The sequence below is a fragment of the Chelonia mydas genome, chromosome 17 (assembly GCF_015237465.2).
Source record: "Chelonia mydas isolate rCheMyd1 chromosome 17, rCheMyd1.pri.v2, whole genome shotgun sequence".
NCBI classification, from domain to species: Eukaryota; Metazoa; Chordata; order Testudines; family Cheloniidae; genus Chelonia; species Chelonia mydas.
In genome coordinates, this window is record NC_051257.2 from 14,546,557 (window position 1) to 14,567,664 (window position 21,108).

The 21,108-nt window shown below is 42.3% G+C and overlaps 1 protein-coding gene across 13 annotated transcripts in view; it reads right to left on the reverse strand.

Moving 5' to 3' along the window:
• AUTS2 (activator of transcription and developmental regulator AUTS2) overlaps positions 1 to 21,108 on the reverse strand; it is a 974,917-nt gene that overhangs the window by 633,893 nt on the left and 319,916 nt on the right. The window contains exon 1 of one of the 13 annotated variants that reach the window (XM_043530922.1): positions 11,593 to 11,901. The exons of 10 other annotated variants lie outside the window; for them this stretch is intronic. In XM_043530922.1, coding sequence (XP_043386857.1) covers positions 11,593 to 11,640 — 48 coding nt within the window. In that variant the 5' untranslated portion in view covers positions 11,641 to 11,901. Of the gene's footprint in view, positions 1 to 11,592; positions 11,902 to 21,108 lie in introns of those variants that run through there. 2 more of the 13 variants (XM_043530920.1, XM_043530921.1) reach the window with 2 other exon arrangements.

Consider the following 21,108-nt stretch of genomic DNA (forward strand, 5'->3'; position numbering starts at 1 on the left):
CTTGGTATTGACACCTCCTCATCAATTATTGGGACTGGACTACATCCACCCTGACTGAATTGGCTTTCAACATTGATTCTCCACTTGTAAGGTAACTCCCTTCTTTTCATGTGCCAATATATATTTATGCCTGTACCTGTAATTTTCACTCCACACATCTGAAGAAGTGGGTTTTTTACTCACAAAAGCTAATGCCCAAATAAATCTGTTAGTCTTTAAGGTGCCACCGGACTCCTCGTTGTTTCTAGAGGTTCTAAAGGCCAGTCAGCCACAACGGCTCTCAGCTACGGTGGAATTGAGGATGGACTGCCACAAAACTGGATAGCGCTGCCTTTGAAAGGAAAAATGAGAAGTGCAATGAAAAGGGAAAAAAATGTAGCAGATGCCTCCTTTGAAAATGAGCACACACAGCCTACCCCAAAATACTGCTGGCCATTGTTACATGCTACCTGGATAGGAACAGGACTTGCACGTTAATCTGCAGACATAACCCTTGAGAAGCTGGTGCATGGGCACAGGACAAAGGAGTTTGCAGCTCCCTGGAATGCTATGGAGATATCCTGCCCTACAGCTTATATAGGACTCTCTCTCTCATCCTTTAACCTTACTCAAAACTGCAAGTCAGGATTTCACCCTATTTTTGATGAAAGGATGTGCACTGCAATAGATGCACTGGAAAAAAAATCAAGAAAACATGGCCTGTCTGCTGGAAAAGATGAGTAGCCCAGTTGATTATTGTACTATTTATTAGTTTCATTCCTTTACTACCTACCCAGACATCTAGGAATCTCTCAAAAAGTAACACAAAAACAATTAAACATCTAACATTTGCATTATAATATTTGAGCTTGGTGATTTTCCTGCAACTTATGAAAACTCCCCCCCCCCACCCACCCACACACACAAATTTTTTTTTTAAATCTTCTAAACAGCATCATCTAAGTCATCATACAATCTTGTTCTCCTCTGCTTGAGGATCTTTGACCCACTTACCTGTGTTATTCTGCATGTGAAAATGGGCTTTGGAGACTCTGACGCATCCAGGGCAAGAATAAATTCCAAAGCTGAAGAAAATCCCGAGAATGCACTGCCAGAAGCCCTCTCTCTTTTTTACTGAGCAAGCTCCAGCACCAGACAGATCTCAAATACAGCTGTATGGTATTGGGAAAGAGCTAGTCCAGGGGTTCTCAAACTGGGGGTCGGGACCCTTGAGGGGGTCGCGAGCTGTCAGCCTCCACCCCACACCCCGCTTTGCCTCCAGCATTTATAATGGTGTTAAATATATAAAAAAATGTTTTAATGTATGGGGGGGGGGGTCGCACTCAGAGTCTTGCTTTGTGAAAGGGGTCGCCAATACAAAAGTTTGAGAACCACTGAGCTAGTCTTTCAGAGAGCCGAGTTCCAAACGTGGGCCTTAATATGTGTAAGTCACCATCGACCAAGTCCCCAAAGAAGCCTTGCTGGTTTGAATGGCTCTCTATTTTAGACATTTGAATTAGCAAAAAAATAATGCAAGCTCTTGTACAGGGATACTGCTCGGTTATTTCTTTAAAAAGATCTAGGTATACAAAGCTAGGGTCAGCTTTGGCAGAGGCACAGCTGCTGGGGTGGTGGTGGGGGGGTGGTGAAATAAGGGTAACAGGTACCCTCCTCACCCTCCATTTGGTAACCATCCCCTCAGCACGACTCCTAGACACATACAAGTTCACTGTCAGTCCCCAGCACCCTCCCACATATCCCTAATGCGGTTGCCTCTGTTAAGCAAGGACACGTTATTTTAACATACTCAACCCTATGTTTCATACAAAAGGCCCCACAACAAAAGCATTTATAAATGTTTGATAGAGTAGGCACTTTTTGTGCTCCAGCAGAAAGGTTTTTTTTAAATAAATCCAATAGCTTGATTGTCTATTCTGCTCTACTTTTCCTGCTTCTATTTTGCAGATTTCAAGTATCTAGTATTTTGTAAGTGTTCCAAAGCTTTAATTTGCTGAAGAAGGAGACACAAGGTCCTCGTTAATCTTTTATCAGTTTTATTACAAACTATAAACAAAACCCAGTTCTTAAATAATTAAAGGGAGGAACAAGCCCTTAGGCAGATGAAGTCCAGGGGGAAAAATCACAGCATAAGCCCCCAGCTGCTTTTTTTTATTTAATTGTCTACAGATCCAGGGAGTCTAGCTTCAGAACAGCAAATCATTCCATGTCAACAGATTGAGTGTGACATCTCCCCAGCCCAGCTCTGACATCTATTGTGCCCTGAATATTTATCCATTAAGTAAGTGTTATTGGTTACACTCTAAATATACCATAGCGTTACAAGTCAAAAGCTCTGTACCTAGCAGACTCTCAAAAGAATTCCTGTGTGTAGCTACACTTAAGAATTTGTTTCTTCTCTATCACCCACATAACAATTCCTTCCAAACAGCAGGTGGTCTTATATGAGTTCAGTGCCCAAGGGAATGTAACCAGTACACACTTCTCTTGTGTACTGTTGCATCAATTCACCTTGGATTAGTCTTCATAGGGCACGGTACACTGGAGAGATGCACAGAGAAGACTTATATACACCACTCTTGTTTAAAAGAACACACAACTGTTAACTCCCTCCCTTCTTTGAAAATATACTGCCTTTGGCCAAAATCCAGAAATGACTGTTAGGAACTTCAGTTCACAAATGCCTTCAACTGAACTAATATTTGGGCTGCAGCTTAAATTAATAGCAATTTCACTGAAGAAAGATGCGAGGCAGAAAAGGGAGTATTACTTAGTGGTTATATTAGAACACTGAGTCAGGACACTTCAGATCTGCCACTGACTTACTGTGTGACCGAGGCCTCTATATTTCTCTAATTTAGCCATTTGTAATATACGTATTAATTACCTTCCACATCACATGGCTGCTTTGAAAGTTTACAATGTGGGTAAACACTATGTCTGTTGGATTAAAGAGTGATATTTAAACTGCAAAATATTACAACTCAGTCTATCCCTTACCCGTTTTGTCACCACAGGTGCATAAGGCAACAAAGTCCATTGATACCAGGCACTGATACAATACTGCTAGTATTACAGATACAGGACTTTGAGTCTAACAATGTGTTTAAAAATGCTTTCCTCTCTGTCTTGTTATTAGAGGCAACCATTTCTAATGAAGTTCTCCAGAGCTTTCCAATCTAGAGAAAGCCTAAGTAACTATGAAAGCAGTACTGTACAAATGCTAATTACCTTACGAAGGGTACAGTGCTCCGGATACACATTTAAATTCATCTTTGTTGCACATACTACAAAAATATAAAAAATCCTCACATATAATTGGATGCATAACTAGCTTATTACATGCAGTTCATTGTGCAAAGTTTCTTTGTCTTGCATTGTATGTTTTGTGCATTGGACTGTAAAAGTTGCTTGACAGAAGCAAATATATTCAATTAAAAATTTACATCAGAAAAATGTAAGATGATTTTTTTCTTGCCATTTCACCTCTGAGTGGCTATCCCCAGGTAGCACACTATTCTCCTTTTGTTCACCAACACACACGCACAAAGCCTAGGACCAAGGACCAAAGATTTGTGGCCAGATCGTGGACTGTTAAAGACAAAACTGCCCTGAAGCAGACTTACTCAAGTTACAGGAAGATTCTCTTCCCCCTCCCCCTCACACACACAAATACACCAGATAGGGGGATCCTGGGGTGGCACACAGACGTCCTACCAGCTTCTGTTTTACCAACCCTCCATGAGAGCAACATAAAGGGGAACAACTTGTGGGACTTCAACTTCCTTGTGCCTCGATGATGCCGGATTACTGTAATGGCCCCTTGGGACTTCTGGCATCCAGCACAAGTTAATGCAGCTCCTGAGCTGTTCTAACTTATACTAGGGAGTTAGTGCCCCCGGACTCAAAGGAGAACACAGGTGCCTTAAAACTCTCCTTAGCTCCTCCAGCAGAGCCTGCAGATCCGGCCCTTTATTTGAAAACCTCCTTATGATATATGGGAGAATCTGTTACAGCCAATAGGAAACACTCAATGTTTCACAGGATCCATTTGGTACTTAAACAGATTTTATCCAAAACAGGTTTGGCTAAAAAAATGGTCTGAATGCCATGGCAGTTCCATCACTGAGAAATGAGAAAATTAAATTGACGTAAATAGATAAATAAATCATAATACTGAGCACTCTAGTATTTATCACCAATAGATCTCCAAATAGTTACAAAGGTGAGTTGGCATTACTAACTAATCTACGGACGGAGAAGATGAGGCACACAGAAATAAACTGACTCACCCATTGTCTCTTCTTTCCAATTCTGTGTGCCATTCAGTTTTAAATGTCAGAGTTCTGCTTCCATATTCCAGTGAAGGTTGTGAATGGGGCAGATCAATGCACTGGACTGCAAATTGAGCACAGCACACATTACCATAGGTTATTCCATGGGAGGAGTGGGACTTTTGCCTACACTTCACTGAACTGCCCAGCAGCCACAGCAAAAAACGGAGGGACGATTCCAGAAGTGAGCATGTGTGCAGCTAAGAAGAGTTAGAGTTCCACAGCTAAAAGTTCGACCTAGAATTTTGTATTGATTGGCTATTTCATAGGAATGATATTTCTTCATGAGAGTTTCAGTACCATCTAGCTTTGGTTGTGGCACACAAGACCACAAAGACACAATCTGGCCCTCTCTCTGCAGTTAGCATGCCAGCCAAATACAGCCCTTCAGCCCAGAATTTCTGAAAAAGAGATTAACGACAGTTTAAAGGAAAGCATTAACAACTCCACTTGCCAACCTTGAGAAAATTACAGCATCAGCACAGGCTTGACCCCGATGTCACCAAACATGTACAGTCCTTTAAGAAGCTTTGCATTTGGTGAAATGCCAGATAACCTCAAAACCCAACGCTAGAATGAAGCAAAACCTAATCTTGGTGATGATGCTGGCTTTGCGATTGGGCATACATTTAACAAACCATATGAAATTTAAGGCATGATGTTTACTCCTATGCACTACCCACTGCCTGATGCATGTGGACATATTTGCAGCTGGTGTAAATCAGCGTAGCTCTATTGATTTCAGGGAAGCTATTCCAATTTACACTAACTGAGGCTCTGGCCCAGAGTTTGCACGCAAGCAGCAGGGAAAGAGATAGTCATCCTTCCTCTAAAGTACGGGTAGCTGCAGTTGCACATTGAGAAAGTTATGTCTTTGAAAAATAAAGCACACACATGATGTATTGCCATTCAGGCAAGGGAAAATATCCAACAATTAAAACATACAATAGACCTCAAATATATTTCTTTACAACGTAAGTGAGAAAGAGACAGCTCTCCACGGTATCATTTCCTTCAAGCCAGGGAGCGTCATATTAATATTATGAATACATAATCCAGGTTCTAGCTGTATATGATGCAGAACTGGAAATATTTCTGGAAATAAATTATTATATTTGCCAATTTGAAAAAGATCAGTTGAAACAAACAGTGATTGTTTCCAGCAAGCAGCATTCTTCCCCAAAAGAATCTGGGAATGTGAAAATAACGATGTGAATATCCAGCCAGCATTTTCAGCACTAAATCAAACAGGCACTAAAATAGACACCTTTATAGTATAACGCACTAGTTTAAATACTATGGGCCTGATCCAATATTCAGCGGGAGTAAGATCGGTCCCAAGAAATTAGGAAAATTTAAGCAAGCGACATCTGGTTGTACACCCAGAACACCTATGTCTAAACCGACGATGACAGGAAATCAACAGAAAATGTGGCCACATATAACCAGCCCTGCTAAGCATCGTTCATCCAAAAGAGACTTACATTTGAATGCAAATTCCTAATTTCCAGAGGCAACATTTCCTAGTGAGGATGATGAAGCAGTAGACACACTCAGCTTCCAAGAAAAATTCAGTCATTCTAGGACAAGCTTCCAGCCCAATTAATTCCCTGTCCTTTCTCCCCCCCCCCACCCCTCCCCCCACAATGCTAGAGCGGCCTGATCCCAAAAAGGTTAATGGACAGGCTCCCACTAACTTCAGAGGGCTTTTGATCAGGTCCCGTGGGCTACATTTTCAAAACAACTCAGCACCATTTGGGATTAGATGTTCAAGTGAGCTCAGGTCCCAATGAGATAGCAAAGTAAGTGGCCAGATTTTCAAATGAGCTCTGCACACGGAGTGTCTAAACTCTTTTGAACATCTGATCATAAAAGTGTCATAATGCTGAGCAATTTTGAAAATCTAGTCCCAAATGTGGCGGCTGAGTTCTTGAAAATCCGACTTGTGCACTGCCAGGAGAAAGAGACGGCATGGAGATCAAAAGAGTGATGGGGAAGAGAGGCTGTTCCATGCTGTGCATAAATAAGCAGGTCTCATTCAAACCACTGTTATGAAAGGTGAGACAAATAATAGAGCAAATGTATGGATCAGAGAAATCACTAAAATCTCTGAACACATCACCAAGAGATTAATCTACATCTATCTTTCTTATTCTGCTACAGCTGTGCTGCAGCCTTTCAAGATACAACTCTTCTTGCTCGTCGAGAAGGATGCCAACTGCATCCAGATCGCCAGAAGAGCAATAGGGTCTAATGAAAGTCACATTTGATGTACTATGTACTCTTTAATACAAGTGGCTGAATTACTAGGTGCAGACCTCATCATACTTTTTAAAAGTAATCTGGAATCAGGGCTTTGATTTAGATTGAAAGTAAAGGATACAGCCAAAGTACAACTGGTAATACAGTCTGCGAGTTTAATATCTGAAACAGGGGTTCCATTTACCTCTTTGTACTTAGTCAAGGAAAATGACTGTAATTGAACTCTTTCCATTGGAAATGAAGCCCTTGGAACATTCAAGTGGTTGCTTGCCCCTAAGGCTTTTTACTTTAAGCTGTCAAAACAGTAAGCTGCCTTTCACAGGAGTAGGACAGGATAGGAGATAAATGCACATTGTATCTAGGCACTGGGGGTTTTAATCTAATGTCACTGCTAGGAATGTCACTTTCTTCCTGCAGCCCTGCTGGAAACAGGGAATTCTGCCTCAGTTGGAGACTGGGATCAGTGAGATTAATAAGCCTAATAAAGGGGATAGGGATTTTTAAGGACAAAGCAAAACCCCCTTCAATTTCCCCATCATCATTCACAAGCTCCTTCATGACACAGGCAGTAAAAAATTAGGTCAGAGTGCCTATGCCTGTTGCCTAATTACATACCTTCCAAACCTTCCAGAATGTCATTACCTTCCAATAATCTCCCTGTTTTTCCCAAGTCAAAATGATTTCTTAGTATCATCATCATCATTCATATTCTACCACAGAATTGTAACTCATTGTAAATGCACTCAGACTGAATATGCATACAGTATAAAGAAGCCTGATGTTCAAATGACCTTACATTAAACCTTTGTAAGGTGAAACAAACTTTGTTCCTGTTCCAATAGAATTCTGTAATAGGACATCATAGCTGATCTGCAACAATCTGGAGAGGAAACTGGACAAATTATTTTTTGTTTCGTTATAATAAAATAGAATAATAAAATAACAATCAAACATACAACTATGAAGTGGTTTTATATTATTTGTCCAACAATGTGGAACAAATGTTTGGAAAACCTGAACGAACTAATAGGCCAAATTACATATTTTTTTTAAAAATCCAGTATTAAGTGGTCTCTTATTCTAAGGATTTACCTACACTACACTGCAGACTGGGTGGCGTGAACTGCAGAGAGCAGCAAATCATTGTACTTCTACTGTCCTGTGTGGACGATGCTGGTGCAAGTTAAAAAGACACCTAGTTTGCTTTAACATAGTCCTTTTTCACATAGGACCATGTTAATGCCAACGAGATACCTTTTAGTTGACGTGAACAGTGTTCACACGGGACAGTTAGAGAGCAACATTTTGCTGTGCTCTACTGCAGCTAACAACCCCCTCCCCCCCATAGTCCTCAATGTGGTGCCATGTAGACATAGTGTAAGAGAGCTCAACAATCAGGATTCAATGCCACCATTTAGAGACAGCCCAAGAAGAGGTTTCAGGCCTCTGAGCTCCCTGCTGGCACACCCCTTTCTTGGATACAGCGTATTCCCCCAGCAGGCTTGTGTGAGGAAGTGCAGCTGAATCCCCATGTTCTCTCATCCCTTGGGGACACTGTGTACCCCTAGGGTGGATTAGCCCCTGAACTCCTTTAAATGGAATGAGCAGAACACTGGGAAGGCACCGCCGCCAGCTGTGGCAAAGGGACCCACTTCATTCACTTGAGTTACCAACAGAGGAGGAGTGGGGAGCAATCCAACGTGCAGCAAGGTAATGGAACTTGCTGCTGGGTGGGCCAGCCAGTATGAAGGAAGAGGAACAATGCATGTGGCGTATTGGGGCTTCAGAGTAGCATATGAAAGGTAATGAGTGGCGATGGGTCCGAGAAGCAAGGCTCTGACCCAGATCTGAACTTCCTCACAATTCAAGGGAGCCCAGAGTTTTGATTCAGGCCCTTCTCTAGTATTGAAGCTACAGACAATACAATTAAAGAGGAGCAGCAGCCACATAGACATTGAAGATCCGGGGTTACGATGGCTGATGTTCCTCATCAATACAATGCTTAGCAGCAGTAAAACACAGATACTCCAGGATGGTAAAACAGGGTCACAGACTGTACAGGAGGGACATTTTATAACTGCATATGCTACCTGAAATATCACATTTATAACACTGTATGCAAACAAAGGGGACCTCAGTCACTGAGCTGGGCAGTATTCTACAAGGAACAGACAGGCTGCAAAGCTACTTGATCTAGCCAGAGCGAAGGGTGTCAACTTCAGCTACACAAATTGGGCAGTAAAAAGTCAGAGGAACTTTTTTACACAGAGACCAGCGTAATCTACAGATTCCACCTGAGGAATGGAACTTTATCAAGATATTGCGGTGAATCAGAATAAGGTCACAACTTCTTTCTACCCTAATTTATTCATCTTTCAACTAGGGATAATAAACGTATTGAACTGACACGAAGAGAGCAAAGCTTAATTAACCTTAGGCATGCAGCAGTTTAACTAGAAGCGTGATTTAACACTCGTTAAGAGAAAAGTCTGTGTGGACACTCACTTGGATTTAAGAGTGGTTTATTTCTCTTTAGATTAAATCAACACCTAAGACCTTGTCTTCACGGGAAAGTTGCAACAGTTTAACCGAACAGTTTTCAAACCCATATAATTAAACTTGTTCATAGACACTTATTTTGGTTTAGGAGTCGCTTACATAACCAATGCCTACACAGGGAAGTGCACCAGTTTAATTAAATCAGTTTTAAATCACTTAAGTTAGTACTGGTGCACCTCTCTCACACAGTTGCCAAGCCTCCAGGATTGGCCTGGAGTCTCCTGGAATCGGCATTGATCTCCCAGGTTTCAGAGTAGCAGCCGTGTTAGTCTATATTCGCAAAAAGAAAAGGAGTACTTGTGGCACCTTAGAGACTAACCAATTTATCTGAGCATGCATCCGATGAAGTGAGCTGTAGCTCACGAAAGCTTATGCTCAAATAAATTGGTTAGTCTCTAAGGTGTCACAAGTCCTCCTTTTTTTATTGATCTCCCAGTGACTATTGAAAGAAATCCAGGATATTTTAATAGGATATTACAAGAAAATGACACTAAGGCATGGGGGAGGGGGAAATCTCCCGGAATAACTTCAGTCAGAGTTGGCAACCCTACTCTCTCAAGTAGACAGTTTCTTAGTTTCTCCAAGTGTTTTCCAGCTTGAAAGGCATTATGGTAAGTGCAAAAGACTAGTGTTGTTACACCATGAAATAAAATGAAAGGGCACCTTTCAGAAGAAACAGTGGTAAAACTAGAGGGAGTTTTTGGGAGGTGGGGGGAGAAGGGAGTTAGTTCTGTTTTTCATAAAAAGGGATGGATTTCCTGGTTTTCATCCATGCTCAAACTTCTCAAGTTGTAGCTTTCAGAGAATCTGTCTGACAGAACTGGTGTGACAGGTTATGTAACTAAAAACAAAACAAAACAAAAAGTAAGCTTGTCCCCAAATGATGAAAGAGCAGCAGCATTATCTGCCTTGTTCAGTCACTGAGGATTTTTTTTTTTTAAACTTTAACTGAATTACAAGGAGTGTTTAAAAAAAAAAAAAGTTAAATAAACCCCAAAATTTCAAGATGAGAGGGAAAAAAACCCACCTGAGAGGCACATGATGGCTTAGAAAAAGCCATTGTCACTCAAAACTGGACGGCTGGATTTTTAGATAATTAGATTTTTAATTCCAGGAGGATTTTCATATACTAAATATGCAGAGTTCTGTGGTGTTTTCAGTTTTAAGATAAATCCGACCTTTAGTTTATGATGTTTCTTCTGATGGCCTAGAGTGGTTGGTGGGGAAGGCACAGGTGAGGTCATGTATGGGTATTTAATAAGGTGGGTTTTGTACTCAAGTTTTCTGTGTAATACTGTGCAAAACAAAAAGAAAAAAGAAAACCGGACAGCTAAATCTGTGACTTAATTAAACGTGCTATTTGCAGCCAGCAATAATGATAAGACCATCTTGTTAAATGAAACGTACAGACTTTCACCATGTGCAGCAAAACCTGAGGCACAAACATAAGAAAAATCAATCAACACGGGACTCCTGTCCAGAATAGTAAATGCACATTAAACATACAAAGGTTTGTCTCTTCTTTTGAGAGACAGATTTGAAAATTGGTGAAGGATGATCAGGACCAGGGAGGGGAGATGGTGATTGTTGTTTGTGGTTCTCAAAAAGTTGTTTTTGACTCTTCACCATTTTGCTGGGATGAAAATTATAATAAGGCTGTGTCTGAATGGGTCTCAGGGCTACCAGCAATGAGATCAATCTTTAGCCTGAGGTAAGAAAACCTCACAAGGGAGATATTCAGTGCAATTATGTTTCAGTGTAAATCCATCATCTGTCCCCCACCTCCAGCAATCAGGTGCTAAAGGACACCAGGCACAGACAAGACAGAGGGAGATCAATAAGAGCCAAGGGGGAACGCATTATGTCAGTAATAATCATTAGGAATTCAATTAGATTTCAAAGTATCAAAATACTGTAGTTAAACCATCTTGAAATACATTTTCCTCCTGTTTGATCAATAAAGGCCTCTTTTCTCATGAAGAATTAATGACAATTAAACATTTGCTTCACCATTCAAGAAATTAAAGCACCGATTTCAGCACAGAAGCAGGTCACATCTCATAACCAGCTCCACGGAACAAGATATCTTTCTGTCTTCAGATCCCCACACGCAAGAAAAGAAGCACATCTTTACAACTGCTGTTTTAAAAGAGACTGCCTTAGGAACTAGATCCAAGATTTTCTTCTCCTTCCACTTCTTCTCCTTCCACCATGCTACAGTTCCAGCTGCCTGCTACCTGTCAGGTTTCAAGTGACTATTCTGCACTGTGCTGGATTTCATCAGAAAATTAAGCCATGGGAAAACGCATTCACCAGTGAAACTTCTAGGCAGCATCAGCTCTGCTGGTGGCGAGAACTGCCTGTCAAGAGACGGGGTCTGGAGGGATACACACGCTCATCTCCCTTGGGAAAGGCTGGAAGAGAAAACATATTGACTTACCTTCTCCGCATACTTGAACTTGACATAGAACCAACTTGACTTGATCATTGTCTCACCTCCTGCCCTTGAGGGGGGAAAAAAACCTAGTCTGCTGAGGAACAGCAGTGTGCCAGCAAGGTTCCTCCAGAGCCAGCGTTTTCCCAAATAGTATTTGAGGGAGGTGAGGGATTGTGGGGGGGGTGGCAAAGGGAAAGAAAAAACAAAAAAGAGGCTCTCCCTTTGTGGCTCCAATTTTGTCCCTCTATGCCCTCCTAATGCTGAGCGCGATCTTGCCTTCTGAAACAGTGCTCTCTGAATGCCTCACTCTGTGTTTCTCTGTCAGCTTGGCTGCCTGACAAGAGAATTCCTCAAATGGACGTCAGCTGCATTCATCACAAATGGCACATGTCAGTCAAGCCAGGAGGCTGGCTTCAGACCTGGCAGCCTCCCAGGACCAGGACCTCCCCCAGTGGGATGAATAATGAATTCCAGCACTTCCCTCCAGGCACAGATTAACACCTGGCTAAACATTATTCTGACAACAGCGCTTGCCCCTTCGGAGAGTCCACCTCGTGGCTTTAACCCCTTCCTCCCCCACTAATCAGGACAGCAGCATTCTTAGGGTGCCCCCGCCCCGATACTCCTCCCCCCATCTCAAAGAAAGATTACAGAACTAAATATAGTTTAGAAACAATAAAGCCTCTTAAGCATAAAGCAAATATCTCCTTTCCAATTCTGCAGCTTTAGTAACATAGCCATGTAACCAGAGCACACAATCAAAAGCCAGACTCTTTCCTCTCACTCCTAAGCCTCCCTCCTCCTGGACAGAGGGACAGACTAATCTTTGATGCCATCAGATTAATATTTTGCAAGACCATGTGTGAACACATTTACCAGCCCGCAACATGAGAATAATGTTCACAGAATTGTAGCAATTGCAGTTGGAAAAGACCTATTAGACCATTCATTTCTTCCCTGCCAATGCAGGATTAGTTCTCAATTTCCGGTCTTAGTTGCACCTCATCATCAGCTCCCCACTTCCAGTTCCATATTGGAACCTGTTGCATATCAGGTTCCAAAGGCAGGATAGAAAAAAAACCAGACTATTTTATTTCCATTTTATTTGTTGCATACGAAGAGTAATAACTAAATAGACATGTATCCTGTTGTACTCTACATGAGCTCAGCACCCCAACTTGAGCACAAAACCTCACACTGGAAATTACTTGCTCTTACATTTATGTAGGTACTTCTATACAATGAGCGTATGGGCCATATTAGTGCCCAACAAACATTCATTTATGTACCCAATGACCGTATGAGATAGGGAAGCAGTATCCCGCTTTGAGGCAGAAAGAGATTAAGTGACTTGCCCAGAATCACATAGCAAGTCTGTGGCAAGGTTGGGAAGTGAACCCATATTTAAGTCCCAGTCTAGTGCCTAAGCTATGAGACCATCTTTCTTCGTCCTGATAATACTTAGTCCTGCTTTGAGTGCAGAGGACTAGATTAGATGACCTCTTGAGGTCCCTTTGAGTTCTATGATTCTTCTTTGTTAAACAACTATTTATTTCTTCAAAACACAAAATTTGGGGGTCGTTTTTTCAATACAGCTTCTGGTTTTGGGGGTGCTGGCCATCAATTGTGGGCTCAAAGATTAGCATGTTAAATATTCTGCAAATTAGGCTGATGATTTCAGAACAAAATGCTTTGTTCCTGTAATTGTATCAAATCTAAATGGGGCTTTTAGTGTTATAATTGTTATTGTTTGTGCCTAAAAATTTATTGCAGGCCCAAAATTGCCTCCCCCAACCAGTATATATAAACATAGGCTGGGCTAAGACCCAGATGAAAAACAGACCCTAAATCCTAAATATTTCTTGCCAAAAAAAGGTGATCTTAATGCAGAAAGCACTGGACAGTGCATGAAATACATGCTGTGATGACCAAATAACTGAGGCCACTAAGGTACCTGCCAACTGCGGTTTCCACAGCTGCGTAAGGGATGTAGGTGCACAACTTCCACTGAATTTAATGAAAGTTGTGATGAAAAGACTTAAACGGCTTTGAAAATTTCAGCCTCTGTTGGTTTATGGGTGTGACGTTATCTGATTAAAATATGACATGTAGATCATTGCTACCACTGTTATATAATGGCAACAGATCTTGTACAAAGTGTGTCAAGTCAGGTGTCAATGGAAAAGTTATGATTTGCTTAATATGATTATCCTATTTGTACGCATGTATCATTTTAGTGTCTGAAGTTATAAATATTAACTATGTACCTGTATTTCAAATGTGTTGGCTCAAATGTGTTGGCTCAAATACCCACAAGGTATTTAGCCAGCGCATCATGAAAGGACTATTCAAGCTGAATGGCCCATCAAAGCACACAACTCACCATGGACGATGCCCATTCACACCTCATGGGCTTTCATGTGAACGTTCTAAGTAGAGTAAGGGTAACGGCCTCGACTATGATTAAGCAAAGCATGCATGGACATGTGACTTGCCCATGTGACTCCAAACACCATCTTGTTACCTCTAATTTTCCACAAACTAGACCAATGGGTTTCCCCTTTACTTGGCAGAAGCTACAAAAGGCCCATTTTGCCTCTTTCCTGCTCAGATCTCTGAACTATGAACTTACACTAATGGGAGCATTCTAATCAAGGGACTGAGCAAGAACCTTCCAATGATTTGGCAGCAACCAGAGTCTTGACTTAAGCCAGCAATTTATTTCAACACAGCTACAAGCCTGATCCAAGAATTTTGCTATTTTTGTATGTATTTGATTCCTTTAACTAATTTTAACTCTCTCCTTTTTCTTTCTTTATTTTTATAAATAAACCTTTAGATTTTAGATACTAAAGGATTGGGAACAGCATGATTATTGGGTAAGATCTGAGTTGCATATTGGCCTGGGTATGTGGCTGGTCCTTTGGGATCAGAAGAACCCATTGGTTTTAAATACCTACTCATCATTAAGTTTAGTGTTTTTGGTGGTGGTATAAGAACTGGAATACCTAAAGAGGCTGCTTTTTTGATCCTTGTTAACCAGTGTGATGAGACAGATGTTTACTTTTGTTGCTGGATTGGTATACCTTATGGGAGAATAACCACCAGCTTTGGAGTGTGTCTGCCCTATTTCTCAGCAGTTTGTCCTGAATTTGGTATGCTCAGTTGTGACCCATGGAGACAATGGGAAATTTCAGAAAATATACAGATGTCACACACTAACTACAATGAGGGAAAGGAAAGATTCAAACTGCAAGTGTACGTGAAGACCAGATGAAAGCAGAGCAGTTTAAAATGTGTCGGCTTCTGATTTCTTCACATAGTAGAAGTCCCTGCCTGAAGTAGCAAATAAATAAATGGACCAGAGTGTGTCTAGGCCATACACAGGTGTGACAGGAAGGGAGATGGTACAAGGAGCCTCTCAACCCCCACCCTATACTTCTGCATAGGGGACTGCCATAATTGCAATCTCTGCGCAGCAACACGCTCCCTGCTCACACCGTATTGGCTATTATCCACCCCCACCTCAGGCAGGGAGGAGATGGATCAAAGCCATATCCCCACCCTCCCAATGCCAGCGTCCACAAAGAGCAGCGCGTTGTGCCACACCCCGTTGTGGGGAGTAGAAGGAGCTCGACTTGTGCCAATTCAGGAGCTCTGGGAAGGGCTGTACCTGAGCCACAGTATCTCTTGATGCTCCCAGTGTGATAGCCTGGCCCCACATTGTCCACAGCACAGGGGTGTGGCGGAAAGTAACAACTGAACCCTGGATCCAGGGCTCTGGAGACAACCAGCCAGCGATGACTCAATAACATCTTGTGGCACCTTGTGTTCCATGGCTCAGGAACTCTATGTTACAGTTTTATTCTTATACTTTTTTTTTTTTCAGTGAATCTAGTGCACATGAGTGGCCTGGGCTGACATATCTAGAGACGCTTTATAACCACAGGACAATCACAGAGTGGGCAGTAGCAGTGCAAGCTTCTCCAGCTCAACAGTGATCTACGTGGAGCTGCTCTCCATGCTCACTTCATCTTTTACATCGCTGCTGAGACTACCAAAGACACCAATTAGTACCAAACCAGTCTGACTGTTGCTTACGTGCACAGACAGCTACACAAACATGTGTGCGCGTATACACACTGAGAACACAACCACTTAATTTTCAACATAGCATTTATCTTTATGACTTGAGAACAGCACCATCATTTATTTCAACGCTCCCTGTGTCAGCATTTTGTCTGCAATGTATGTGTTTCATATTTAATACAGCTATTGTCTAAACAGTTCATCATACAATAGCTTAGCTTCAGTTAGGCAATTCATCTTCACTTGTTAAGGGAATTGTCACTGCACAAACAAAACATTTGTTATGAATTCATCCCTTAATACATGAAAACAGCCATGTCCAAAATTATGCTGTTCTGTACCTCTTTCATAAATCCATCAACAAGATGAAGTCATTTACTGTGTAGATCCTACTTGTATACAACTAGAACAAATATGGGGCCTTTTCTACAGGTAGCTGTCTTTCAGCATAACATCTGCAACTGTCCTGAATTAAAGGGCTTCCTTTGGACTTATTAAGTAGATTTTGCCGTAGTCCAGTGTAGTTTAGAATGTGAAGTAGGATACAAAAGGAATGAAAATTGCTTGTTTTACTAGATTGCTTTTTAGTAGTTCACTAGTCCAAGTTTGTTAACACACCCTAATAATCCTTTATAGCACCACATATGATTTGCGATGCTTTCACTGTCCCCCATTACCAAGCCATCCAGATACCAACACGGGGCAAACAAAACAAAGAGACATCTTAGATTTGACCCTGAAGATGCTTCAAAACAGTATATGACTCCTGCCTGGACCCTGTCTGTGTTCCTATGTTGTTTAGCCGTGCAAGCGTTCGGTGTCTGCTCCTGCCCTGGGGGGCAAACGAAAAAGACAATGATTAGAAAAACGTGCCCTGCTAAACTTCCCTTCTGTAGCTACTGTGGTTGGAGAGTTGCTGGGATTTATGAAGTTAGCCATCTGACCCCTATTTCACTTCATACATGTGAGATTTAAATGCACAAGTATCAGTTAACTGGGAAGACCAGTAGAGAATCCAAGAAGCCAGATGAAACAATGGATCCACCACTTAAGGCTCCCTGATTCTCTTGGATGATCTGTGCTAGCCCCAACATAGGTTAAAGCAGCCTAAAGGTTCAAAGGGCACTGCCCTCTACAAAAAGGTACACTGGGATTGGGTGGAGGCAGGAATGTCAGCTCTGAACCAGCTGAGATCACATCCACACTGGAGAAATTCTCAGCTGCCTTCATCTGGCTTTTTGTCACCACCAGAACAGGAAAGAATCTGGCCTTGTTTTACTGAAGTTGCATTTATGCCTTTCGGACAATAAAATTAAGCATGAGATTGTTACAAATTTGGGGCGTAAACTATATAACAACGAATATGCTGCCATCTCCACCAAAGCATTCGAAGAATTATTGTTCACAGGCTAGGAAAGGGAAGAATATTTCAGAATTCATACGCAGATTCTAAAGCATCACCAAAACCAGTGACCGGTGGAAAACTATTAGGAGCAGAGTGCAAAGCTATCCGAGTTCTGTAAAGGTGCAAACATTTCCAAAGATCAGAGGTGTTCAGAACACCTCAACAAGGGAGATTGAATTTAGTTTAAAATAATGCAAAAACTATGAGGCCTTTATTGTGTCCCCCTTTTCACCTCCCAGAGAAGGTGGCCAATTCCCCAAGATTTAGAATGGGCCAACAATTTGGATTCATTTCACAGCAGCCACATTTCCTAGCAGCATTTCTGTTTCAGAACAAATCCAAAATTCTGCCAGCTCTGTCCTCACCCAAACTCCTTTACATACCAAAAAGGCAGTGAGCTCAGTGCAGGGGTTGCCAGGGAGTGGTGCCAAAATGAGTGGGAATTTAAAAAACAAAAACCGATTTGTCTCTAATACAATGTGCTAAACAAACCAGGATTCCAGTGTCCTCAGGGGACCCAGATTACAGGGTGCATTTGATTCACATGAAGGCCTAAGGAGAATCCTCATTGTTCTGGCTCATGTACAACAATATGGGATCTTGCTGTCTGTTATAAATCCTTTCTAGTTCTTTATAACCACGCTCTTCCATCAGCACCATCTGCCCCTTCATCTTAAGAGCTGTCTGAAAATCTCTTCATAAACATGCTGCTGTCAAATCATACTTATGCTCATATTTTAAAAAGGAAATTCTGGTTTAAATCCAGCTCCGGTTGGAAGTATTTGAGAGCTATTTTGATTTGACAGGCAGGTAGAGTAGGGTTGCCAACCCTCTTGGTTTTGCCGGGAGTCTCCTGGTATCGGGCTCTATCTCCCGGAGGCTACTGAAGCCAAACCGGGAGATTTTAGGCGCTAAAAGTCCAGCAGCGCAGTGGGGCTATGGCAGGCTCCCTGCCTGCCTTGGCTCCGTGCCGCTCCCAGAAGCGGCCAGCATGTCCCTGTGGCTCCTGGGGGAGGGAGGGGGTCTCCGCGGACTGCCCCGGCCCTGAGCGCCAACTTTGCAGCTCCCACTGGCTGGGAACTATGGCCAGTGGGAGTTGCAGGGATGGTGCCTGTGGGTAGGGGCAGGGCTCGGAGATCTCCTGCCCCCCCAAGCCTAGGAGCTGCTGCCAGAGGGATGTGCCGATTGCTTTCAGGGGCTGCCTGAGGTAAGCGCCGATCGGCTGGAGCCCACACCCCAACCCCTACCTACCCTAGCCTAGAGCCCACACCCAAACTCCCTCCCAGAGCCTGCACCCCCTCCCATACTCAAACTCTCCCAGAGCCCACATCCCGCACCCCCATCCGCACCCAAACTCCCTCCCAGAGACTGCATCCCGCACCTTCTTTCACACCCCACCCCCTGCCCTCATTTAGAGCGCACACCCGAACTCCCTCCCAGACCCCACACCCCAACCCCCTGCCCCAGCCTGGTGAAAGTGAGTGAGGGTGGGTATGTGGGAGGGATGGACTGAGTGGGGGGCAAGGCCTCGGAGAAGGTGCAGGGTAGGGGCATGGCCTTGGGCAAGGGGCGGGACAGGGCAAGGGTGTTTGGGTTTGTGTGATTAGACACTTGGCAACCCTAGCATAGAGGCAAATTAGTTCGTGTCCAATGTCTAGTGTATTAGTGTCCAGTAATTGTAACCAGCACCATGGTTGAGAAACTCAGCAGAGAGATCAAAGATTAAATGGGTTTGGAGACCAAATGTATCTCTAAACCCCCTAGAGATGGATCATTCAGGGTGGTTCCATGCCATATAGCTAGTGTGAGGTGGGGAAGCACGCACTCCCGTCACCTCTGTGTGTTTGTTTTATGGAAGGAGGGCTTTCATGCCGAATTGTGTCAATCCAACAGCTTTATATTAGTTTAATCCCATCCCTACCCACCAGACATTCACTCCTTGGTATAATTTACGGCACCCACACCAATGTGGAGCCAATCTTGGGTTTCCAATAGCAAAGCAACATAAGGAGTGTTCCCTCACAGCACAGTTTTTAAAACTCGCTCTTTCTTAAAGACACTGGCAAACCAATTCCAAAAATCGGTAATTTCCTTCGTTCCTGAATGTGTGTGTTCTTGCTCATGTCAGTAATCATCCAGTGTGGGAAAGTACAGCAGCCCAGAGCACCCCTGTGTATCTCAGGATATACGGGATCAGAAGGGCTCCTCTTTCCTGGGGCTGGGATTAAAAAACAACAACCAGTAAGCGTTGCTTCGTGACTCAAAGGGAACCTAGAACACAGTTTAGGTTACGAAGAAAAAGGGATAGTCTGAAGAGCCAACTTTTCTCATAAAATACTAATGCAGAGTGCAGGGGTGGGGCAGACTTAATTCACAAGTGAACTCACCCTTCTGGATGACATTAAGGCTAAGGAACACCACCACCTCTTAAAGGTTCAAAGAGTGGGAAACAAAGTTTATAGATGACGAAATATATACCAAAAAGAAAAGGAGGACTTGTGGCACCTTAGAGACTAACCAATTTATTTGAGCATGAGCTTTCATGAGCTACAGTTCACTTCATCGGATGAGCTTATGCTCAAATAAATTGGTTAGTCTCTAAGGTGCCACAAGTCCTCCTTTTCTTTTTGCAAATACAGACTAACACGGCTGCTACTCTGAAACGAGATATATACCATACTAAGTTTACATATTCAAACCCAAGAGACAGACTGGCCGCATCTATACCCAGTATGGTTAATCAAAGCCAGCCTCCTGATTGCTCACAATATGTTATTTCTGGCATATTGAGTTATATCAGGTTACATCAAGGAAAGCCACTGACATTACATGACATAAGTAATTGTGCCACAATGCCATGTGTTCGGCTACTCAGAAGGTTGCTTAAAATAGTTATTTTTCATCTCTCAGACAAAAAATGCTGCAGTTTATATCTGAAACTTTAAAAAAAGGCAGCCAAACAAAAGAAGTGACTTATGTGATTGAAAGGTTAAACTCTGCTTGTACAATCCTGGACATTGTTTTAACAATTTAAATAACTCAGACCTAGTTCTGATATTAGTTCTTGGTTTTTTGAGTCTCAACTTTCCAAGCAGGTCTACCTTACCAAGAGAAAAAATTGCATTTTAAGAACACACAAGTGGTCTGACCTACACAAGTCTCAGCTTCACATACACAGACCAGATTAATTCCTGGGATGCTCCATCATCTTGCCTTGCTAAGTAACACCTTGTTGTACAACATTTAGGCATTCCTGTATCTCCATCACTTACATATGGAACAGGAATTGCACAGCAAGGAGAAAAAAAAGATGTACTGCAAGGAAAGGAACAAAAAGGGTACAGGTGTAAAGAATATTATATATACAACATCAAACAAAATCCTAAGAAAGCATTTAGTTCTGGAAATAAGGAGACACCAAGGTTTAGAGGACTCAGGCCCCAATTCAGCAAGGTACTTAAGCCAGTGTTTAAGTCTACCTCTATTCAACAGAACACTTAAGAACATGCTTAACTCTAAACACATCCCTTTAAAGACAGCAGAATAGATCCTCAGGTGGTGTAAATGGTCATTGCTCCACTGACTTATATGAAGTGATGACCATTTAGAGCATTTGAGGATCTGACTAATGAGACTTAAAAACATGCTTGAGTGTTCTGCTGAATAGGTGCCACACTTCCTGTACTCTAGTTCATGTTTGGTAACACTGCATTTTTCTCTGACCTTACATTGTTGTTTTGTTGTTTGAATGTAGAACTACTTAAAAATGTTAAAGAAAAATTAAATCAATTTCGCACTACTGCATACTTAAAACATTATGAGATGTGCAATGGTGTGTTTCCATAACCTTTGGGATTTGAGCCATCATGCTAGACACAATTTCTTCAGTGACCCTGCATCCAGAACTAAGTCACCCTGTCACCGTTCTGCTTTAGCAAAAGAGGAATTTGTTGTGTGACAGCTCCCTGCCACCCTAGTCTGTTAGCCGCCCCCCAAAAAAAACTCCTTAGGACTATACCAGTCCC